Source organism: Nansenia antarctica, assembly GCF_963989245.1.
Source record: "Nansenia antarctica genome assembly, chromosome: 1".
NCBI classification, from domain to species: Eukaryota; Metazoa; Chordata; class Actinopteri; order Argentiniformes; family Microstomatidae; genus Nansenia; species Nansenia antarctica.
In genome coordinates, this window is record NC_137674.1 from 100,723,683 (window position 1) to 100,748,682 (window position 25,000).

Consider the following 25,000-nt stretch of genomic DNA (forward strand, 5'->3'; position numbering starts at 1 on the left):
TGAAAAGGGCAAAAAGATTAGAATGATTATGGAGAAAGAGAGAGGGGGCAAGGGATATGGAAAGAAAGAAAGAGAGGAGAGAGAGAGAGCAGCTGCTCAAGATGAATGAGGAGAAGGCAGCAGCGTTGCACAGAGCTGTAAGAAATTGAAAAAAGTGAACGAAGGAGAGAGAAAGAGAGAGGGAGAGAGATTTGATTTGATTTATTAGGATCCCCTTAAGCTAATGCAAAGCATCAGCTACTCTTCCTGGGGTCCACACAAACCAGACACAAGAAACCATCACAAAACATTTCACAGAGAAGAAAAACATCAACATACATAACAATAAATAACAAAAATAAAAACAAAATAAAAGTCAGGAATGCTCACGGCCTTGGTTTTTAGTGAGCATCACAACAACACATAACAAAAGAAGAACCATCCACACACAAAACAAGAAATAGAATTAAAATACTCAGCTAGGACCTAATGCGTATGATGCGTCGCTTCACTTGTTTTTTGGAAACTGATTTTATTCTGGCTTTTAGAGATATGACCTGGTAGGGAGTTCCATTCAATCATCGCTCTAGACAGCAGTTGTTTAGAATTAGTTAGAGTTTTTGGAATTGTGTAGTTACCACTGGTGGCGTGTCTGGTGGGGTGTGTGTGTGCATAAGAGCATAAGAGTGTAAGCTGCCTATACAAACAGACAGGGGTTTTCAGAACATTCATATTTTTGACAAATGAAAGAAGTGATGCTTTTAACCTCATCAACTTTTAGCCAGAAGAGTCGGTCATGCATGTTGTTTATATTTGCTCTCATTGTGCAGTGCAGGGCGAGCCGAGCTGCTCTGTTCCGAATCCTTTGTAGCTTCCCTAGATTTATTTTAGGTGTGCCTGACCAGACCACCGGGGGCAGTCATCTAATTGTGATAATAATACTAGTCTGCAGGACATGTTTGACCAGATGTGGTGTTAGAAAATTATAAAAAAAAACAGATATGTTTCTCCCCATCTTTTGCACAAGTGAATCTATATGTCTTGACCATGTTAGTTTACAGTCTAAAGTGACACCCAGAAGCTATGTTTCCTGTACTTGCTCAATAGCAACATTGTTCATTACCAGATTCAGCTGTGGTTTATAGCTTAATGAGTGTTTTGTTCCGAATACAATGCTATTAGTGTCTTTGTTGAGGGCTGAGGTGATTTCCTTAACTGTTGGTCCAGACATGTAGAGTGTTGGATCATCTGCATAGACACACAGTTTTTTTTTACAAGCAAGTGGGAGATCATTTGTAAAAATCAAGAAGAGCAGTGGTCCAAGTGAAGAGAGAGAGAGAGAGAGGGAGAGAGGGAGAGAGAGAGAGAGAGAGAGAGAGAGAGAGAGAGAGAGAGAGAGAGAGAGAGAGAGAGAGAGAGAGAGAGAGAGAGAGAGAGAGAGAGAGATAAAAGCGGAGTCTGGTGTGACTGTGCTGTGTTGCCATCCCCCCATGGGCAAATAGAAACCAGGTCAGCAGGAAAGCACGCTGGCAGTCTTTCCATCCCTGCATCTCTCCTCTCTCTATCTCTCCATTTCTCTCTGCTCTCACAGAAGCAGCTCATGTCTGACCTACAAACTTCTGTTAGGGAACAAAAAGCCCCAATCCCATAACACCACCACGGTCCCCGTTGGTGTTTGTTGTTTGACTGGATACGCTTTTGATGAACTAACGTGTTACTGTCTGTTTGTTTACCTTCCTATCGATGCCGTTTTAATGCCAAACGCCTTTCAGAGCCAACGGATAATCCTTTAGTTTGATTTCGGTAGAGCAGCTGGAGAGATACAGGACAGTGTGTGTTTGGTGGAGTGTTACTTTCTCTGCTTTCTGTAAGTCAAAGCAAACAAAGAAATCCCTTTCGCTGGTGTGTGTGTGTGTGTGTGTGTGTGTGTGTGTGTGTGTGTGTGTGTGTGTGTGTGTATGCGTGTCTGTGCGTGTGCGTGTGTCTTTGTCTGGATGTTGCTGCTGCTGTACTGAACCGCCTGACGTCGCGTGTCTCACGTGTATCCTCTCCCTCCTCTCCTCCACCACAGACCCTCCCCCCAGCCCTCCCCCAGCCCTCCCCCCAGCCCTCTACCTCATTGCATAAGACTGCCTCTCTGACCTGCTGTGTTCTACTCACCATTTCTTTTAGCTTCCATCCTGCCTTTTTTCCCCCCCTTCCCTTTCTCATTCTACACTCGCCCCTCCCTCCCCCCCCCCCCTCACCCCGCTATGGCCGACCCCCCTACTCATGACTTGTGACTTGGCTGGGAACACTGTGTACCCGTCTGAATAACAAAGCCATGCAAATGAGCTGGTGTCTGTTACTGAGAGGGGGCGGGGCCGAGTAGGAGCACGTGCCATTGGCCAAACCCACAGTCCTCCGAGGCTCGTAAGGCCGGCCCCTCATCCCCGCCCCTGCTTCCCGTCGATTGGCCCACGCCTCGTGTGTTTACATAGAAGCCCGGCCCACTTCTGGCTGCGCCGGCCCCCTTTTCAACAGGACACAAGTTCAGCTCCTCACTCTGTGTTTCTGTTGAAAACAAAGAACACTCTTTAGTCCAAGATGTCTGCGTTTACTTTAGGCTCAGTGGCGTGTTCGACTTTTTATTGACGTATTGACAACTGTCAAGGACTAACGCATTTATCTGAGCTGCTGTTGAAGTCCTATGGATGTTGACACCTAAAAACATGGTTCAGCACCGGCCCACAGACTGGCTGACGGCCCTCTTCTCTCCTCTCCCACCCCACAGGCAGCCGCAGCCCACCCCGGGACAGACCCCCATGGTGTCTCCCCGGGCCGAGACCACCCCCATCCCGGTGCCCACCCAGGTGCGCAACTACCAGCGCATCAAACAGAACCTCTCCAGCAGCCCCACTGCCACGCTCTACGGCTCCCCCAGGTAAGAGACACTTGGGTCGGAGGAGGAGACGGTTTGGGAGGTGCTCCTGTCTTTGGTTGTTCTCTGTGTGATACCAAAGTCCTATGTGGTTGTATAGGTCGCTCCAAAAAGCCCTTTTCCATGTTTGTTCTGGTGGTGCGGACGGTCTATCCGTGGAGGCTGGTGGAGCTAGGAATCGGAGGATGTGTCTCATTGTACGTGTGTCCTCCGATTTCTACATCCACCAGCCTCTCCTGTAGTCCATAGACCTCTGTGTGTAGAGGACATCCTGTCAGGACTGTTGGGTGGGAACCTGAAATGTTCACCTAGTGCCAACTTTGTCAGTTATTGCATCAGCATTTAAAGTTTCACAAAGTTACATCAGTTCAGTGGGTTACTATCGGTGGTCGAAGGTGTTGGTTGTGTTGTGTGGTGGTGGTGGTGGGGTGTATCAAAGACAAAGGAGAAGGTTTTTGGAGTGAGATTGATTGATGCGCCTTGAATGTGGTCAGATGAGATGAGTTTAGAGCCACAGGGAGTGTGTCTGTGTGTGTGTGTGTGTGTGTGTGTGTGTGTGCTTGTTTATGTGTTTGTGGTGGTATAATCACTCCTGTTGCCAGCAGGATCTTTGGGGATTAGCATTGTTCTTTGAGCCACTCCATGGAGAACACAATACCCCAACCACCCCCCCCCCCCCCCCCCCATGCAGGCCTTCAAAGCCTAGGCAACTCCTACTGACACCCAGCCAGCCTCCCCCCACCTGCTGCCTCAGTCTCCTGGGCCTCTGTCTCTGTTTGTCTCCTGGGCCTCTGTCCCCTGTCTGTCTCTGACCTCCAGGGAGGATTAAAGATCTGTGCCACAGACACCGCGTCCCTTTGACCGGGGGCTGAGTCAGTTAGCGCTTAGAGCGTGTTGTTGTTTTCAAAAAGAGGGGGAAAGACTTGGTTCTGCCAACTTTCTTTCTCTTTCTCTCTCTCTCTGTGATGCATTTGTCTTGTTGTTTTGTTTGATTAACCTCAAGAAAGCATTTGAGAGAGATGGACACAGAGAGAGATAGAGAGGGAGAGTTTAGAGAAAGAGAAAGAGCGAGACACAGAGGGCCTCTGCAGGGTTAATGTTGAGACATGCTTGTTCATCACGAGGCTAGGCGAACAGCTGTGTTTGAGCTCCTGCGCTTGCAGCATGATGCGGTTGTCTTGGCAGCCGAACCGGCGGTGGCGGAATAACTCAGGAAGTGGAAATTAGAGCCGAGCCTAAAAAGGCAGGGCTGGTTTTAGACGCAGAGCGAATGGAATCTCGACCGATGCCAACGGTTTTCGTTAAATGTCTGTTAGTCTTGTTCTAAATGTGTGAATATTATGCAAACATTATCATGATGGATAGCAGAGAGGGTGGAGACTTAGCATTGGTGTTATGACTGTGTGCGTGTGCGTCTGTGCGTGTGTGTCAGGTTCAAACTGTTGGCATTCAGGTTCAAACTGTTGGCAAACCATGTGAGAGTGCTGTTTGTGATGGGCTAACGTTGAGCGTGTGTGTGTGTGTGTGTGTGTGTGTCTGTGTGTATTCAGGTCTGGCACAGTCAGGAGGTCCAACACCAGCCCCATGGGCTTCCCTAAGGTGGGCTCGGGGTCCCCCAGCTCTGCCGACGTCCCCCAGACGGTGGGCCGACGCCTCTCAACGGGCAGCTCTCGCCCGTACTCCCCCTCCCCCCTGGGTAAGAAGCACACGCTCCAAAGCCTGTCTGATGATTCCATAGACCAGTAAATCATCAAAGGCCCTTACTGAAGCCTCCTCCTGTGAGAATCTAATACTTAACTGCTTTTGTGTGTGTGTGTGTGTGTGTGTGTGTGTGTGTGTGTGTGTGTGTGTGTGTCTCTTGCAGTGGGCACCATCCCTGAGCAGCTGGGCCACTGTTGCTGTGGACACCCTCAGGGCCACGAGTCCCGCAGCCGCAGCTCCTCCGGGGGTGAGTTGAGAAGCAATGCTAAGCTAACAGTGGTAGGCTAACACATCTATGGCCGGTTTCAGAGACAAGGCTTAAGCCTAGTCCTGGACTAAATCACACTTTCAATGTAAAATCTCCATTGAAAATGTTTTTTAGTCTAGGATTAGGCTTAAGCCTTGTCTGTGAAACCGGCCCCTAGTCTTACCAGCCATACTACCAGCTAAGCTAACAGTGGTAGGCTAACACATCTAGTCTTACCAGCCATACTACCAGCTAAGCTAACAGTGGTAGGCTAACACAACTAGTCTTACCAGCCATACTACCAGCTAAGCTAACACAACTAACAGTGTAGGCTAACAAGACTAGTATCACCAGCCGAGCCTAACTACCCTACCAGCCAGCGGTCAAGCTAACATAGCCCAGCTGAACCCTACCGTAACCAGTGCCAAGTGACTCTCAGACAAACAGGGAAGTTCTTTAAGACTGATGAAGGCAGCGTGTGTTTACCACTCCATCCCCCTCGTTCCTCCTGTTCTGTGTGTCAGGTGTTTGGAATTGGCAAAAGCCCCATGAGTCAAGGTTTTTGTTTTTATTGAGCTGGTGTTCCATTAACGCTCCCAGGAGGAGGGGAAGCATTTAAGCATCCACACACACCCACCGACCCACCCACCCACACACACACACACACACACACACACACACACACACACACACACACACACGCACACACATACACACACACACACACACACACACACACACACACACACATACACACACACACACACACACACACACACACACACACACATACACACACACACACATACATACACACGCACACACACATACAGTACATACATATATGCACACATACCCACGCATGCCTTGCTAGTGTGTCACTGTTTGAGTCAAGGGGCCTGTCTCCATGGTAACCAGGCTGTCAAAGGAGCGACTGCAGTGCGAGGTCTATGTGATGTTGTTATAAACAATACAGTGACTGCACAGCCACACCGCTCTCACAGCGACGACCCAGAAATAAACAGAGACTTTATGACCTAGGTCCCAGAGGAGCAGACAGGGAGACACTCTGGTGGTTTCCGGGGTTTTGAACTTCTCTGTAGCGATCCTGTGAATGAGCAAGAGGCTCATAAATACAAGAACTCAAAAGACCCTGCAGCTATTTTTGACTGTTTACAGGGGGGGGGGGATTACTCCTTTTACCTTTTAGACAACAGTGACATCTAGTGGTTGAACTTCCATTTTCTGTACTCCAGTTAGTGGCTGTGGCGCTAAAGTGACATTATCACAGAGGTGCATAGAATGCATCACTTTTACAGTCTACTTATAACCAATGGTGCCCACTGTAAAAAAAATACTGTTGCACCCTTGTCGGCTTTTTTCTTATAATTCTCTGTTTCTGTCTGTGTGTGTGTGTGTGTGTGTGTGTGTGTGTGTGTGTGTGTGTGTTCTAGGCTCCCCAGTGCCCTCCTCCCAGTTGCTGGGGGCTCGTCTTCAGAGCGCCCCGACCCTGACGGACGTCTACCAGACCAGACAGAAGCTCCACAAGCAGCTGTCGGACCCCACCCAGCCCACCGCCTCCAACTACCCCACCAACCACTCCCCCCAGCTGGGCCGCCCCGCCATCCTGGGCTCCTCCCCCACCAAGCACCTGGGCTCCTCCCCGCGCTCCTCCGATTGGCTGCAACACAAGTCCCCGTTGCCCACCATCATCGGCTCCCCCACCAAGGTAGGTTGAGCTGAACAACCTACGATATGAATTATATATGACGCCATCGAGGCTTACTCGAACGTATGTATATGTTATGAATATTTCATCGGTCGCTTATGATCATAGCACGGCATTACCGAGTTGTCTTAACTTCAAACTGTCGGATTTCCATATTGAACACGGCCTCCGTTCACCTCTCCGTTCAGACTATCTCGGCCCCGTTCAAGATCCCTAAAACCCAGGCGTCTTGTAACCTGATGGCGCTGGCAGACAGCCCCACGCCCACCAAGACCCTGGCAGACACCCGGGACATGTGCGCCCACCACTGCAGCCCCTACCCCAGTGGGCGCCAGTCTGCCCCTGAGGCCAGCAGGACCACCTTCGGAAGGTAAGGTTACCAGGTTACCACGCTGTTTGTCCAGGTGGTTGTCTGTCTCGCCCTCCCCCACTCTCATTCTTACTACTGCTCTCTCTCTCCCTCGATTTATCTGTCTCTGTTTTATCGGTCTCTCTCTCTGTCTTTCTCTCTTATCTTTGCATTCCTACACCCCCTCATCTCTCTCTCTCTCTCTCTCTGGAGTGTGTAATGTCAGCTGATCTGTTCTTCGTGTGTGTGACATCCTCAGGTCTGTGAGTACTGGTCGTCTGTCAGAGCAGCCTATCAGAATCACTCTCGGGGGACAGCCCTACCAGGGAAGCACAGACAGCCTCAACGCAGAGCGACCCATGGACACAGGTAACCACACACACTACACACACACACACACACACGCACACACACACACACACACACACACACACACACACACACACACACACACACACACACTGCCCTCCTCCTCCCCCCATTCTTTGTCATATCGAAATCATCTTTATATAAACCAATCAAGAAAACGAGGGCTGGGTTTTAGACAGAGTTAGACATTGAGTTGAAACATAGCCAAACGGTATCCTTTTTTTGCTAACCTCGTTTTAGCCATTTTACAATCCTCATTTTGGCCAGAGCGGTAACATGCACCAGCCTCTTTTGCTTAGCTTCCTGCACCTGCATGAGCTGCACTTGATTGGCTGCTCTGACAGGTAACTTCCTGCATAACAGAGAGCTTGATTGGCTTGAGCGTGTGAATGACACCCCCCCCACCTCCCCTCCCTCCCCAGCCCCAGCAGGATCGTGTGGGCTGGCTCAGGGCGGGGCGGCGAGTCCCCGGACTGTCCTCTTCACCGTGGGCTCGCCCCCCAACAGCAGCACCCCCCCCACCTGCAGCCACCTGGGCACCCGGCCGCGGACCACCTCAGGTGAGACCGCTTAACGGCTAACCGCTAGGCTAACAGTCAGGCTAACCCACAGTAACCCTCACCTCACAACGCCAACCCCCCCCCCCCCCCCCCCCCTTTTAGCTAAGGTGCATTTTAGTGCCGACCGCTAACACTGGCTAACTGGCTTGCATTGCTAACGTAGTAGTGTAGAGTGGCGCAAATGCTGTGTCTGGATGTTTAAGACCTCTCTCAATGTAGCAGTTTTGAAGCCTTTCGGTATACATCAGCAGACAGCGTAGGGTGGTGGAGGTAAACATCGGAGGACAGGCTCATTGTAATGCATGGAATGGAATGAGGAATGGTATGACGTGTTTGATACCGTTCCTCATTCCGTTCCATGCATTGCAATGAGCCCGTCCTGCGATATCTACCTCCACCAGTCTACCCTGTCTGCTGATACATTAGCAGTGGGCAGTATAGAGTGTTCCTCTCCATCATTATGCTAGTCAGCCTCATGGTACTATCAGCACATTGCTCTCTCTAAATGGACTTGACACATCTCTATATCTGTGTGTGTGTCTGTCCCTTTCTTTCTCTCTCTATCTGTGTCTCTCTCTCTCTCTCTCTCTCACTCTCTCGCTCTCTCTCTTTCTCCCCCTGTTAAATTCCAAACAAGCTTTATTGGTAAATGCATTCAATCGAGAATACAGGAATACAATCAATCAAGTGCTAGAAATGAGTATCAAACTACCACCCCCGCCCCTCTCTCTCTCTCTCTACCTCAGTTGGCTCCAACAGTTCTGCGGGCTCCCTGTGCTCCACCAGCGGGCGCGTGTACATGGGTTCCCCCCCGGGGATGGCCATCGGCACCTCTCCTCCTGGGGGTCCGGGGGCCGAGGCGGGCCCCAGCAGTCTGCGCTACGTCCCCTACGGCACCTCCCCCCCCAGCCTGGACGGCTTCATCACCTTCGAGGCCCCAGAGCTCCCTGAAGAGACCCTCATGGAGGTAAGAGTAGAGGTAGAGGGGTGTGTGTGTGCGTGTATGTGTGCCCGTGCATGTGTATACATTAATTTATCTTTTTTTGTGTATTTGTGTGTGTGTGTGTGTGTGTGTGTGTGTGTGTGTGTGTGCGCGTGCGTACGAGCGAGCGTGTGTGCGTGTGTACTTAAACAAAATGTATTTGTTTTAAGTCGCTTCGGATGAAGTCATCTGCTAAATGTCAAAAATGTAAATCTCAACGTAAAAATTTGTGTTTTTGAGGGTGTGTGTGTTTGGAGGGTCTATGTTTGTGTGTGTACATATCCATTTGTATTTTGACTAATCTTGACTTGTGTGTGCAGCGGGAGCACACAGACACTCTGATGCACCTGCGGATGATGGTGTCCTTCACCGACTGTGTCCTGGAGATCGCTGCGGTACGCGACGGAGGGGCCGACCTGGGCGCGTCCGCCGCCTCCCTCTACCCCACCCAGGAGAGCGTGGTGGTGGACCAGATCAGCCAGCTCAGCAAGGAGTGGGGGTAAGGACTACTACTGTCTACCGAGGGGAGCGTAGGTGGTGTAGCGGGTTAAGCGTCGACCATGTAACCGCAGGGTTCCCGGTTCGATTCCGGCCGAGGACATATCCTGCATGTCATCCCTCCTTTCTCTCTCTCACCCATCCTTCCTGTCTAAATCTCTACTGTGTCTGTCAATCAAAGGAAAAATATGAGTGGGACTGCCCCCACTCAGAAATAATAATTACTATTGTCTACTGGCACACACATTCATGCCTTGAAATCTTTGACAAAAGGAGACGTGATTGCCAAAACTCGACAAAGTCTTAGAAAGCATGGAAAGATCATACACATAGATCTCCATGTATCTCGTTTCCATGGGTGTGCATGAGTTTGATGTGTTGTGTGCTGCCCCCTACAGGCAGGTGGAGCAGCTGGTGCTGTACATGAAGGCTGCTCAGCTCCTGGCCTCCTCCCTTCACCTGGCCAAGGCCCAGATCAAATCCGCCAAACTCAACCCCTCCACCGCCGTCAAGCAGGGTAAGACACCAGACTGCTAGGCTTCACTAGGCCAACTTGGAATAGAGTGTGCCTTTTATTGAGGTGCACTTATGTGTCGGAGCTGTGAGGTGTATAGCCTAAAAACACTTGATCATAACAGAAAACTATATGTACAGTTACTACTTTGAAAAGACATCAACAATCAGTTCTATCAGTACTGAATGTTCCTCCTTCTGTCTCTCTCTCTCTCTGTCTCTCTCTCTGTCTCTCTCGCTCTGTGTGTCTCTCGCTCTCTCTCACTCTCAGTGGTGAAGAGTCTGAACGAACGCTACAAGAGCTGCATCTCTCTGTGCCGACGCCTCACAGACAAACTCAACCACTTCTTCTCCGACAAGCAGCGCTTCGTGGACGAAATCAATAGCGTGACCGCAGAGAAGCTCATCTACAACCACGCTGTGGAAGTGGTAAGACGAAGGGAGGGAAGGCGAACACTCTTCGTCAAAACAATTCAATACGCTATGAAAGTTCCTACGTCATAAACTGCAGGTGGTAAACATAACAGGAGACACTCGTCACTTTCGGAGACAGGACGGACTTGTTGGTCTGATAAATATGGAGACTGTTTTGCCCCCACGTTAATTTTCCCATCTTACTATTGAGATTAGAGCCATTTTTGATCTAAGCAGCAGACGAGTGTTGTGAATCGCGTATCCTTCTACTGAGGAGACACGCGATTCTGATTGCTTCTAAATAGTGTTGACAGGCATTTGGACAAATTACATTGTTTACAAAAAGTTCGGTCATCACTTTCATAGCATCTTCAACCACATAGACAAACACTCGCAATTTAGGAAGTTTTGAAGACTATTTCAATAACTGCGGTTTAAGGTATAACCGCATAACCGCCCATCCCTAATGTCATACTCTCCCTCTCTCTCCCTTCCCCCACTCTCTCTCCCTCCCTCCCCCCACTCTCCCTCCCTCCCCCCACTCTCCCTCCCTCCCTCAGGTGCAGTCGGCAGCGCTGGATGAGATGTTCCAGCAGACGGAGGACATTGCCTATCGCTACAACAAAGCCGCCATGTTGCTGGAGGGCCTGTCCAAGATCCTCCAGGACCCTGCCGACATCGAGAACGTGGCCAAGTGTGAGTGTAGTACCCCGTATGTTCTCCCCAAAGAACGGAACCGTGGCGCTGCTCCAAGCTGTGAACTTTGCGGCACCGCTATGTAAACATTTGAAGGCAAATTAAACTGTACATTTAGTCATGACGGAGTGACTCTCCTTGATCGCCAACAACATTGTTGTTAAAAACTAAAGCAAAAGTAAAAGTGTTATGATGTTATCCTCAGTGAATTCTGCATATTTTGGGGGGGCATTTTTGACATGAATAAACTTTATTTTAATAATGAAATCCAGCGCCACGCTGTTCAAAACTCCTGGGAAGAACCCTGACCTCTGACCTACCCATCTGTTCTTCAATGAGTCACCTGTCACTGCTGTTGTACACAAGGGAACGTGAGTAACGTGTATCTGTTGTGATCTGTGTCTCCTCTACAGACAAGGCCAGTGTGGACCGACGGATCTCTGCCCTATGCTACTGCACCGTCACGCTGTACGAGTAGCAACACAGACACACACACACACACACACACACACACACACACACACAGAGAGGCAACCGTGGCCTCCCCAGACCCTCCTTTTCTGCCCAGAGGGACCACTGTCTATCCAGACAAAAGAACCCCGAGGACAAGCATGAACGCCAACCCTCAGTCTCTCTTGTAGCAGTCCAAGCACTTTTCTGTTTCTTTTTTTAATTTAATGAATTCAACCCAGAAAGATAGTATTACTCCTTTTTGTGTTTGCATCACAGACTGTACACCAATAGAATGAGAGAGATGCATATGTTTCACTACCAAAGATGATGATCCTGAAACAGAGACTAAACAGGACACGGGGAAAAAAAGCATGCATCTTCTCGTTTTTGAGGTTTGAACTGTCAACCAACTCCCTGGAGACATTGGGACATTGACAAAACCACATGATCAAACAACTCAAGTCGATGACAAGACATTTTTTTTTATTTGAGCTTTCTTCACCTGGAGAAAGAAAACTCTTCGTGGACCCAGAGACTTGAAATGGACCCTCAAAAGTTTTAAATGCAAAATCACAGTCCTTATTGTAATGGTCATTTGTACTCTGTACCGTGACTGGTGGTGATTATTTATTGGTTCAGCAGAGAGAGAGAGAGAGACACTCGGAGGATGATGTAATATCCTGCCTATCTGACATCCATATTATTGAAGTAGAAGCAGCAGAAGAAGAGATTTGTAAACACAAAAGGCAGGCAGTCTGGTAAACACTGTAACAAATACACACAGACTCAGACGCACAATTACATGTACGTGTACATGTACATAAGTATGACGATACACACATACAGTTGTTACACACACAGAGCCAGTGGAAGCTAGTGGAGATAGAAATCAGAGGACGGGCTCATTGTAATGCATGGAACAGAATGAGGAATGGTATACCATGAACTTGACCTCCAATTTCTACCTCCACTAGCTTCCCCTGGCACAGACATAGAGGGAGCATGGTGGAAGCCGGAAGAGCAAAGGAACCTGTAGATTTATAATTAGATATTTTTTGTTTTGTTCATTTGTTAGCTGAAGCACTTTATTGTCCTATAAGTAGGGAGGACGGGACACTTTGGTCCTGATCCGGTTCGGAGAGAGAGGAACATGTGAAGGCTGCGAGCTGTAGCTCAGGTGGGGCTTGACGGGAACTGCGGGGTCCGGTTGAAGCCCACCTGCTCTGACACAGCTCTCCCTCTCATTGCTGGGGGCAACCGCTGGCTGACTGACTGTAAAAGGGTTCCCGTGGAAACAGGCACGTGGGGTGGGGGCATGGGGGTGGGGGGCGGTTTGGGGGTCTCTCGAAACGTCCGTTCTGTACAGTACATCTGTGTTCACCGTTCCCTGGTGGGCTCGTGTGAGAAGACGAGGGAAAGCCTGCGTGTGATTCTGATGCAGAGCACAGAACCGAAGGCTGGGTTAGGTCGTGATCAGTTAACCAGAGGTGAATCATGGGAAAATGGTCAAATTACTTGAGTAGTTACCTTAAGTTTCATTTTACTGAATAATACCGAAACAAGCTTTTTTTTATGTTCATACATGAATAACTGTAGCTAATTTTCGGGGAGAATTGATGTTTGCAAACATTGTAAATATTTGTATGTTGTGCATGTGATTTTATTATTTTTCTCTTGAGTCCTGAGTGAATGCGTAAGCGTAAGAGCACAGCCTGAGGTCGGGGGGGGGGGCGGTGAGTGAGGATGCCATTGGATGCCCTGCCTGTCAATCAAAGAGCACAAACCTTTTTTTGTATGTAGAGAGATTTACTATGTTTTATCCAAGTCTGCCACGGGTTTAATACTTCACCTCACCACCTGGCACAAGAGGAGGGTGCCAACACCAAGGCAGCTTCTAAAGCTCTCCACAGGACAGACTCCGCAAAGTCTTTTTACCACGACTGACTGTTCGTTTTGTTGTACAAAACAAAAACCGTTGTACGTTTTGAATAGGAGGTCTGTGTGGAGACTGAATCTAATCGACGTGTCAGAAGGAAAAGAAAGGCACTGCCTAGCATTCTACTCTCCCCAACTCATCCGCTGTGCTCACATCTTTGTGTGTGTGTGTGTGTGTGTGGGGGTGTGTGTGTGTGGGTGTGTGTGTGCGCGTGGGTGCGTGTGTGCGTGCATGTGTGTGTGTGTGTGTGTGTGTGTGTGTGCACGCCCGCCAGGTGTGCAAGGCCAGTGGTATAAAGTCTATTACATAAGAGGAGTCTGTCTTCTAAGCCTGTTAAATGGGCAGACTCCTCTGTTTCCTCCCGGTGTGAATAAACGTGTGGAAATGCGTCAAACTGGCAGGCGATGGCCACTAGGCCCCATTTTATGATGTACTGTTCTTTTTTATCGACATATCCAAGTTTTCTGTGATTTGATTTTTTTTGTTTTTCTGTGACCCTCCCCCTCCCTTCCGCTCGTTAGCACTCTGCACCACACAAAGCCTTTACTGCACACAGAGTGAATGGAAGAGAGACGACATCAAAACAATAGATCAGAAAACTCTGTTTGAATCTTACCAAATCTGTGCATCTATATCCATGCTGTTGTATTTAGGGCCACACTCCCTCATCAATATTGTTTTTTTTAGTACTGAGGATGAACAATTGTAGACATGGTACTAAGCACATGTTATACCTGTATAGTTGTAGAATGAATGTATTTATCCTCCCTCCTGTCATTTATGCCTCTCAAGCTTGAGTTGAATGCCTACAGTATGAACCCTTGTGATGGTCAAGCCCCTCCCCCCCCACTCCCTCCTCCCTGAATCGACCATGAAAATGCAACTGAATTTCCATGCACCTATTTTTCAATGAGAAATGTTGATGTTTTACTTGATATGTGTGTTTCACCAAGGGCATCTCTCTTTGTTCTTTATGGAACTCTACAATACAGCCTTTGTTTATTAAAAAGACACATTTAAACTACTGATCTAGGCCTTCTTTTATTGAATGTGTGTTTTTCTCATTATTGTTTATTGCATTGACACATTGTCAAGAGAATGGACACGTAGGAATTGTAATTTGTTGTTTAATGATATTCATCTTCATAGTATGTGTGTTACGGTCTGATCACTGTGAAATAATCTACATTTTAATTAGACTAATGATACACTAATAAACAACATAGGGCTCCTATTAGCATGTTCTAAAATGGGAGCATTGTTGGCCATCTTTACCTTAGGTAACACACACACTCACACACACAAACACACACACACAAGCTGTTTTAGTGTTAATCCTGCAGGGTTGAAAGTCCACGTTTGTGCCATTCACTGTAAACAACTGCAGTCCAGTGACTAGAGAGCGAGGGAGAAATGGTGAGAGAGAGGGTATAAATCAATACTGTATTGTAATTTCCACACCATGTGAAGTCCATTTGGCATGGCAACTATAGGCCCTCTATTTCGACTGAAACAGTTGGCAACAAATCGTTCAGAGTTGTAACACAGGCAGCTGAATTAGCCCCCTCATCCCAATGACACAAGACCCAGGCTGTCCAGACAGGCGCCCCCTACTGCTCAGAGGTCACAAATCCTCCAATTGAAGCAAGTGTTGCAATCCTCCCAGTCACCATAGTATTCACACAGGTGAATAGAATACAGTCTAGGTGCACTTTATGTATGTTTGTTGATGCACAGGATTCATCAGAGCAATTGCGCGTCATCTCCCTGTCATCAGAACGAGCACGCCCCCTGTTGGGTGATAGAAGTGTAGAAGTTTGACTGGCGGTCAATGGGAATTTGTGGTCTTTGCTACTTTAATCCCATAAAATAAGAAAGCCGTATTGCTTTTTAGATATTAGGATCGCAAATCCGATGGCCAGTTAGGCAAACTATTATATAGTGTCGTTGCCGATCAATGATCGACGTCGTTATATGGAGAACATTAATGAAATAGGCAACGTGTGTCCTTTCAGTCTGCCTCCATCCATGTGGATGAACGACACGACCCAATGGCCTGAGGTGTCATATCCTGACATATACAATGACCTTATTGAATCTCCAGGTAATGCATTTCTGACATCTTTCACTTTTGCTGTCGTTAAGATTGTATTGTTCTGTTTTGGTAGTCTGTACAATGTGACACTTGCCCTCCTCCACCGGCCCTAGTTTAGGACCTAGTGTAACGATGGTCAAACAGCCAAACTTCTTTCAATCAATTCTTTTATTTGGCCTGCAGAGAAGACATATAGAACACAATTCTTCTCTGGTCTGCTTGTGAATCCATTAAGGTGGCGGCCATGTTCTCTCACCACCGTCTATGTACATTTCACATCAGGACAATTTGTTCACAGAAAGAACACAAACTTCCCTCAAACATTACAAATAACAATTACAACCAACATGTGGAGCGACATACCTGCAGAGAAGACATATAGAACACAATTCTTCTCTGGTCTGCTTGTGAATCTGCACGTTCAAAACAACATACAATAAATGTTCTGTTTCACATCATCACAATACATCACATCATCACAATACATGTAAAAACAAACAGCACAGTACTACACCAACACCTTCACCCTACATTACAAGATTCTCCATACAAACAACAAAACACGAGGAGCATTTCACATCACGCACATACCCATTAAGGTGGCGGCCATGTTCTGACGCACCACCGCAAGTACGGCAACAGAAGAAGGACAAAAGAACGTGCAGACCTGCAGTACACCCAAACTCCAAAGGGGGGCTCCAACAACAACCAGGGCTGCTCAAAGCACGGCGAAACTCATCTACATTCACCACAACTAAACATACATTCCCAACTCTGTTACACCCACCTCCCCTGAATTTCGCCAACCTTGAGCAGCAACTATACATTTAAATACTACTTTTTACTTTTTACACTATTACATAGGGCCGCCAAAGGACAGGACAGCCAACTTGAAAAGTATCCTATAAGGATGAAGTGGAAAGAGAGGTAAACTATCTCTCCAACCAACTACTGGCGGTAGGATGCGTTCTACACCCCACAAGACCCTTTTTTTTCACTGTGTATTACTAGCCTTCAAGAGGCCACAACCTCTTATGAAACAATCAGAATAACGAACAAACCTATATGTCATAGGATGTCAGTGTGCACAGTGTATACATGCACTGAACTGAGCTTCGGCTTATCTAACTGTGGGAAGCCTGGAACACTGACCTGCAAACAGCTCGAATGTTTGACTTAGTGTCTTGGATAATGTCTTGTCCTGACATAGTATAAATCAATCTGTCAACTGGTTTGATAAGGCGACCAAACTTGGACTTGACCTGTGTGACTGTACTAGGATGTTCACACTGTGTGACAGAAGCTAAAGTGTCAGTACGCTGTGTGTCACTAGCATCATCTGTCTGATTTGTGTTACCAGAAACATCAGTACAATCATCAGCGCTAACCACAAATCTAGAATCAGAGTTAATGGACTGATCTACCATTTGCTCCTCAGCCATCTGCTCGGGAACCCTCTGAGGGGCAAACGAGACTGAAGACACTACAGTGTTAGTAGCCTCTGTCCGTGAGTGGTCAGGGAATGGTAACTGGGTGACCCACTCCAGGGTTCTTCCCTTGGGATCCTTGGGCTCTGGAACAGTCAAGGGAACATCCCTCTCCCGAACAGCTCTTCCCCCATACTCCATGTCTTCAACCTCCCCTCCCTCACTCCCAGGACAGGAATCCACTCTCTCCGACTCGAACGCGGTTCCTCTACTCACTTCCCCAGGCAAGGAATCCTGTTCCACTTCCGACACGGACATGTCACTTGGCTCATTTGATGTATGAACAGCAGACAGGGATGAAACTGGGTCAGAGATCACACTCGTATCATACACCGGCAGAAAGTTCACCAACAACAATAGATTACGGTGGACTACCTTCTCTCGTCCAGTGACAGTGTCTTGTATCCTATATGTGTGAGTCTCAGAGTTCCTATCCACCACAGTGTATACAGTAGACTCCCAACGATCAGCCACCTTTCTCTTTCCTCTCTCTCTCTTGTTCGCCAACAGCACACGGTCTCCGACGTCAATGGTGGGCCCTTTTACTCGTCTGTTGTAGAGCTCTGTGTGACGGTGCTGTTCTTTTATGACATGTTCCTGGGCTATGACCATAGCTTCTCTCAGATCCTTCGTGAGAGACATCACATACTTGTCGTAGCTGACCACAGCTGGATCATTCAGGACTGTCCGGAAGAGTATATCGACAGGGAGACGAGGAGTACGCCCAAACATCAGATAGAAAGGTGCATAGCCAGTTGACTCATGCGCTGTGCTATTGTACATGAACGTCAGAGTTTGCAAACGCCTCGGCCAGTTGATTTTTGCCTCTGGTTCAAGCGCTCGGATCATGTTACCGAGAGTTCTATTGAAACGTTCCACACTACCGTTACCCATCGGGTGATACGGGGTTGTGTGCGACTTTCTGACACCGGAGACTCTGAGCAGCTCACTCACTAGTTGACTCTCGAAGCTAGCTCCCTGGTCGCTGTGGATACGTTCTGGGAACCCAAAGACGCAGAAGAACTTGTCCCATAGAACTCTCGCCACCTGTTTGGCTGACTGATCTTTGCAGGGGAATGCCTGGGCCATTCTTGTAAAATGGTCAGTAACAACTAACACATCAACTGACTTGTTCCTTGAGTCCTCCGCTGACCAGAAATCAATGCAAACCAGCTGAAGTGGCCTGGTTGATGTGATACTCTGCAAAGGCGCCCTCGCAGCAGGTTCAACAGTCTTACTGACAATACACCGCTGGCAGTTACGGACGTAGTCTCTTACGTCTCTGTCGAGGTTGAGCCAGAAGAACCTCTGTCTGGCCAAGCCAAGACTCCTGAACTGACCTTGATGGCCAGCATGGTCATGAACACCTCTCAGAACTTCAACTTTCTTAGACTCAGGAACCACATACTGGCGGCGTTTTGACTTCACGACTTGATCCCTCGAGACTCTGTAGAGTATCCCATTGCTCACAACAAGTTTCTCCCAGTGCTTCAGGTACCTCATGACTGTGACTGATTCCTTATCTCTCTCTCTCCTGGAGGGTCTCCGATGTCTCTCCACATAGTACAAGACTCGAGAGAGAGTCCTGTCTCTGAGCTGTTCATCCCGGAGTTCCTTCTCACTGTAAGCAGGAAGTGAGTCCTGACCACCTGGGACTAACTGAGGCAAATGGTGCAAGACTGCTACAGCGCGCGTTCTTGCTCCGACCTCCCACAGATCGTCATATGACTGTAGAACAACAGACACTTCATCCATCTCCATAGACTGAGCGTGGACATGCAGAGGTGATGGGACACTTTGAGCGTAACTCTCTGCCTGGCGTGGAGTGTCACCACTATCATTGGACGACCGGAAGGCGTCCTGTACAGAAGCACTCGACACATCCTGGACTTCGGAGAGGAGATTCTTGTAGGGCTCTTCAAGTAATCTGTGACTGACTCTCTGCTTGACGAAAGGCACACGACTCAAGGCATCAGCGACAACATTCTGTGGGCCTGGCACGTACTTGATGTCGAAGTTATAGCTCGCTAACTTAGCCACCCATCGTTGCTCGCAGCAGTCCAGCTTGGGCTTCGTCATGATATGAGTCAATGGATTATTGTCCGTCCAAACAGTGAAATCATGCCCCTTCAACCAATGGCTAAACTTGTCACAGACACTCCACTTCAAGGCTAGGAATTCCAACCGATGGGCTGGATAGTTTCTCTGAGACTGAGAGAGGGACTTGCTGGCGAATGCGATTGGCCTCGCTCGGTCTTCACCCTCTTGGATCTGCGACAGGACAGCACCGATGCCATCAAGGGACGCGTCCGTTGACAGCATGAAGGGACGGCTGAAATCAGGGTGAGCCAGGACAGCCGTCTCAACCAGCGCCGTTTTCAGCTTCTGGAAAGCCTGCTCCGTTTCGGGGGTCCAGTCAGTAACCTTCAACTTCCTGCTTTGTGACCTTTGTTTGGACTGTTTCACCTTCCCTTTTCTCTTCTGGCCCGTCAACAGAGAGAAGAGAGGCTTTGCAATAGCGGAGAAGCTAGGCACAAAGTGCTGGTAATAATTGATCATCCCCAAGAAAGATCTGATTCGTTTCTGTGAGGGGGTTACACCGTCCGCTTCCATCAGGTCAGCACTTGTCATCTTTGCGATGCTCTCAACTTTGCTGGGATCAGTCAACACACCGTTGTCATTAATTATGTGGCCGAGGAATTTGACGGATTTCCGGAGAAAAAAACACTTCTTGGGGGCCAATTTCAGGTTATGACCACGCAGTCTACTGAACACCATCTCCAAGCGTTCCAGAGCTGTCCTCTCATCAGGGGCGTACACCAATAAATCATCCAGATAAACCAGTAAGCTCAGATAGTTCTGGTCTCCGAAAATGCTAGTCATCATACGCATGAAGCTCCCAGGACTATTACAGAGGCCCTGCGGGAGGCGATTATACTCATACAAGCCCATAGGTGTTGTAAAGGCAGAGTACTTTCTGTCATCCTCGTGTAGTGGCATGTTATAAAACCCTGAGGTTAGATCCATAGTACTAAACAAGGAGTTACCTCCAAGTGCAGCTAAGCAGTCGGCCTGGTGAGGGAGAGGGTGAGCATCCTTCAGGGTCCTCTTGTTCAGCCAGCGAAAGTCTGTACAGATACGGAGATCTCCGTTCTTTTTCCATACAAGAACCAACGGAGATGCATATTCACTGGTTGACTTCCTGATTATATCTTTCTCCTCCATCTCACTCAGTACTTGGCGCAACTTCTGATACTGACTGGGGGGCACTCGTCTGAATGGGAGCCGGAATGGCCTGTGATCTGAGAGGTGAATGCGATGTATGAAGCCCTTTGCCTCTCCACAATCCAGGTGATGGCGTGAGAAGATGTCCTTGTAGCGCACAACCAGGTCAGCCATCTTGCTTCTACACTGTTCAGACACGTCACAGGAGTGTATGTCGAGCCCACTCAATCCCATGTACTTCAGTTCCTCATCAACAGTGCGGGCCGCATTTTCACTGGACGGGGTTACTTGACAGCAACTGAGTAGTGGGACCTCAGCAGGTCCGGTCTCATCCATGTCCTCGAGCGCAATGCAGGAGAAGACGTCGGCCAATTTAGCATTGCGTCTTACCAAGACGGGCCTGTCGGACGAGTTGATCAGCTTCAATGGAACCCATCCGTCTCCCCACAAAGGAGTAACAACTCTGGCCACCAGAACCCCTCTTGGAGCTGAGCGACACGATGTGGGCTCTGTCATCACAGCGCTACCAGGAGACACAATAGTGGACTTGGGTAGCTTGCCCCACATCAGGTACTCCCGACCAGGCTCAAGACACACGGCTGAGTTGCACCTGACTGTGCCTATCTTGTCAGGTATGACGTCACCTCGCCAACGGTTCAGACCAGCGAGCATCGAGAGAAACTGTTCAGATTCTGGATCGCCAGCAGGACAGGGCGTAGACACAGCCTTCCAGTAGCCATCACATTGCTTATACTGCCGGAGGATATATTTAATAACATTGGTGCCTAGTATCAACTCATCATGCTGGCCTTCAACTACCAGAGTGGGAACCATAATCCTACAGCCATACACCTCCATTTCCACGTTGAAAGCTGACTCAGGCTTGACACGGCGACCACCACAGCCAACAAGCACCACATTTGAACTGAACTGGTTATGCTCTGTAGCAACTCCAACCTCTCTAAGCTTTCCCTCTGCCGTCTTACTCATTGTACAAGCCATAGACCCACTGTCTAGAATAGCATTTAGAGTCACTGTATTACCAACTGTCACAGGTGTGTAGAAAAGGCTGTCACTACCACTAATTGTATGCGTATTCTGATAAACAATATCTTCAGAGTTATCACTTGAGCTTTTGAGAGCTATATACACTGTCTCAGCACTAGATTCGTCCTCACAATGGGAGTTTACTTGGCGACCTATACTTTCTCCCTCTGAATACAGGCCACCTAGTTTCCCTGAGGCTGAGGTGCTCGGGACGACCTGGTGGGACACTCAACTTTTGTGTGACCTGGGGCTAAACAGACAAAGCACAGCCTCTCTGACATGCAGTGTGAGATGGTAGTGTGTCTACTGTCATCACAGACTCGGCAGGCCTTCTCACGGGCGCCACCCTGGTATCTTCCGCCACGAGGAGCACTGTCACGCTGCTGCACTTTCCCCATCATCTGCTCCAGCCTCTCCATAATGCGAGCAAGAATCCTGTCTTCAGATTGCTGAGTGTTCTGGGCCACAGCAGTCGCGGAGGAGTGGTACGGAAGCTGGCCTAAAGCATGGTCCTGGGAAGGAATGAGGGTAGAAGGCGGACACTGTGTGTGGTACACTGGACTATGGGCAGGAGCAGGGGGGTACTGGGTGGAACACTGCTCAGACACAGACTGAATCGAAGGCTCTGGATGAGACTGCACAGTGTGGAGGGCGGTGGCATGGCTCTTCAATGGCACAGAACTACCGGTCCTGCCAGAGGCTCTCAGCTCTCTCTGATAATTATCAATCTTCAACTGTATGTCTCGTGAGCTCCACTCCTCAATAGCCTTGCATTCCAGAATACGGGATAGTCCAGAGTCCGGGCAATGCCTGACAAACATCCGTGCTACCTCTTCACCCACGTTCTCCATCCTCCTACCTTGTCTGCGAAGGCCCTCACCAGCTACATCAGCTGCTTTGTTGATCCTCAACCAGTAGTCTACAGGGTTCTCATTGGGTCTGGGTAGAGTGGCATAGAAATCTGACAACGGGAGGCATGATGACACATCACTGAAGTACTTGAGAAGGATATCATAGATGAGATCAGGGTTCTGCTTCACATCAAGTGTCTGATCGCTTCGCAAACCAACCCTCACAACATCCTTTGCCTTACCCATCAGCCTTGCCAGTATCTCCTCAGCCTGTTCATGCATTGGACATTTCTGCTTTCTCAGATAAGCTTTAGACATGTCAATCCAGTCCTGGACTGAACACTTATCAGAACTATCACCTCGGAACATTGGTGGTTCCCTGTCTGATGTTACATTCACAGTAACGCACGGAACCTCCTGTCTAACAACATTAGGATCAGTTACAGGATCTGGAGGCGATGTGCAGTTGAGGTGTGCACTGCTCATACTACTTGAGTGAACTACACCAGCTGAAATTAACTTGGTTACAATGGACTCGCCAATCTGAGCACCTAGCTGACCCATCATGTCTGAAAGGTGATGAAGAGCTTCAGTGTCATTAACACTGGGTGTGGATGTGGGAGGAGCCTCCCCTGTAAACTGTCCGACAGCAGCACAACCTGGGTCCTGACCTGACCCTATGCCTCTACCACTGTCAGTAAACAACTGGGAACACCCCACCTCCCTACTATTCAACCCATCGATGACAGCACTGTCTGCTCTGCTCTGACATGCCCCCCATGCACCCCTCCCCATAGGCAACACTGGGCTGGCAAAAATCTCATCATTAAAACCTGGCCTCTGAGCCATAGTGGTACAGACTTGCGTTGTGTAATATTACTGAATGAAAAAATAATAATAATGATAACGTTAAAAAAAAATATAGAGTTACAGCAGGACATAAAAACCAAAACAATCAAAGCACTTTTTAAACTGATGTAATCACAGACCTCAGACTGAATGACCATTTACTATAATACTCTGACCACACTTGATCTATCACACTAAGACCTGGCATCCACGCAGCATCCACGGAGATCGGCGTTCAGCTGATCTTGAGATCGACGTGTCACGGCACCAGTGTAACGATGGTCAAACAGCCAAACTTCTTTCAATCAATTCTTTTATTTGGCCTGCAGAGAAGACATATAGAACACAATTCTTCTCTGGTCTGCTTGTGAATCCATTAAGGTGGCGGCCATGTTCTCTCACCACCGTCTATGTACATTTCACATCAGGACAATTTGTTCACAGAAAGAACACAAACTTCCCTCAAACATTACAAATAACAATTACAACCAACATGTGGAGCGACATACCTGCAGAGAAGACATATAGAACACAATTCTTCTCTGGTCTGCTTGTGAATCTGCACGTTCAAAACAACATACAATAAATGTTCTGTTTCACATCATCACAATACATCACATCATCACAATACATGTAAAAACAAACAGCACAGTACTACACCAACACCTTCACCCTACATTACAAGATTCTCCATACAAACAACAAAACACGAGGAGCATTTCACATCACGCACATACCCATTAAGGTGGCGGCCATGTTCTGACGCACCACCGCAAGTACGGCAACAGAAGAAGGACAAAAGAACGTGCAGACCTGCAGTACACCCAAACTCCAAAGGGGGGCTCCAACAACAACCAGGGCTGCTCAAAGCACGGCGAAACTCATCTACATTCACCACAACTAAACATACATTCCCAACTCTGTTACACTAGCTTGCTGTTCATTATTTTGAGGATAACTCATAGCTAGCTAGCTTAGTAGCTATAACGTCTTTTCATATTATGCCTCAATTATGATTTTGAAAGGCTACTGGTAAGTGAGACAATTCAAACTGGCTGGACCAGTGTGGTTGATTTTACACGACAGTAAAGCACAAACCGTGCTGTTGTCCAATACCATTCATTCTATTCTAATGCCATTCTCTAACAATCTTACCGAATTATTATATTATTCTTTTTTTGTCATCCTTTTGCTACATTTCTCAAAAACTACGAACTGGCTAGCTAGAGTTGACTAGTAACTTTGACAGTCATGTGGATGTTGAGCTCTGTTTCAATGTTGGGTGAATTGATTTGGAACGGTGAAGAGGTTATTACGGGCGTTACCGGCGCTCTCAGAGCGAATTTACGAACGCAGCCATTGACTCCTCCCACCGTTCTGCTTTCGGCGGCAAAGAGAAGTGGTCTCTCGTGAACCGGGCCGCTTCAGAACGTTCAGAAGTTTACCTCAGAAAGCCTCTCGAGACAGCGGAGACCAGCAGAGACTCATTTGAGAGCAGCACAGCAGAGAAAGGAGCAGCTTCGAAGGAGAAAAGGTTAATATACATTATTGTTTATTAAAACGGCTAATATGCTATAGTTATAATACATTATTATGTATTAAACAGGGTAATATGCTATAGTTATTATACATTATTATGTATTAAACAGGGTAATATGCTTGTCGACGGTTGACAGCACACAGCTAACTAGCTAATCTATCTACTACATAGCTACCAACGGTAAACTGCTGGTAAAAACACAAATAACGCCTAATATAAATTACAACTAGTAGTTAATAAGCCAGTCTACTATTAGCAGTAATAGTGAGAAGTTCTCTTTTATTTCAAATGTTTTTTATTGAGCCAAAACTTGTTCACATACATGATGTTGTATCGACGCTCATTTTCATTTATAAGAAAGAGATTGAAAAATATATTCACTTATCTTCAAATATAGAGACGTTATCTTTTGATCAATTAAATTACAATGTAAATGGACATTATAGTCCGTTTTTGATTGATTGACTCAATCAATTATTTAATGTTTGATAGGAAGGAGAGATGAATTTAACTGGCGTTAAGGAGCTAGCCTTCCTCTGGGACAGCCTCCCTGCTCAGAG

General features: G+C 47.8%; 1 protein-coding gene across 1 annotated transcript in view; it reads left to right on the forward strand.

Moving 5' to 3' along the window:
• The window catches only part of ulk2 (unc-51 like autophagy activating kinase 2), a gene marked incomplete at its 5' end in the record, with an annotated part of 42,681 nt that extends 29,978 nt beyond the window's left edge, over positions 1 to 12,703 (forward strand). The window contains 13 exon segments of the mRNA XM_080550516.1: positions 2,753 to 2,902; positions 4,450 to 4,595; positions 4,764 to 4,847; positions 6,302 to 6,576; positions 6,765 to 6,946; positions 7,185 to 7,294; positions 7,717 to 7,854; positions 8,601 to 8,821; positions 9,157 to 9,335; positions 9,733 to 9,851; positions 10,119 to 10,276; positions 10,822 to 10,957; positions 11,371 to 12,703. Of these exon segments, the coding sequence (XP_080406642.1) occupies positions 2,753 to 2,902; positions 4,450 to 4,595; positions 4,764 to 4,847; positions 6,302 to 6,576; positions 6,765 to 6,946; positions 7,185 to 7,294; positions 7,717 to 7,854; positions 8,601 to 8,821; positions 9,157 to 9,335; positions 9,733 to 9,851; positions 10,119 to 10,276; positions 10,822 to 10,957; positions 11,371 to 11,435 (1,963 nt within the window). The 3' untranslated portion in view covers positions 11,436 to 12,703.
• Positions 12,704 to 25,000: the final 12,297 nt, after the last annotated feature.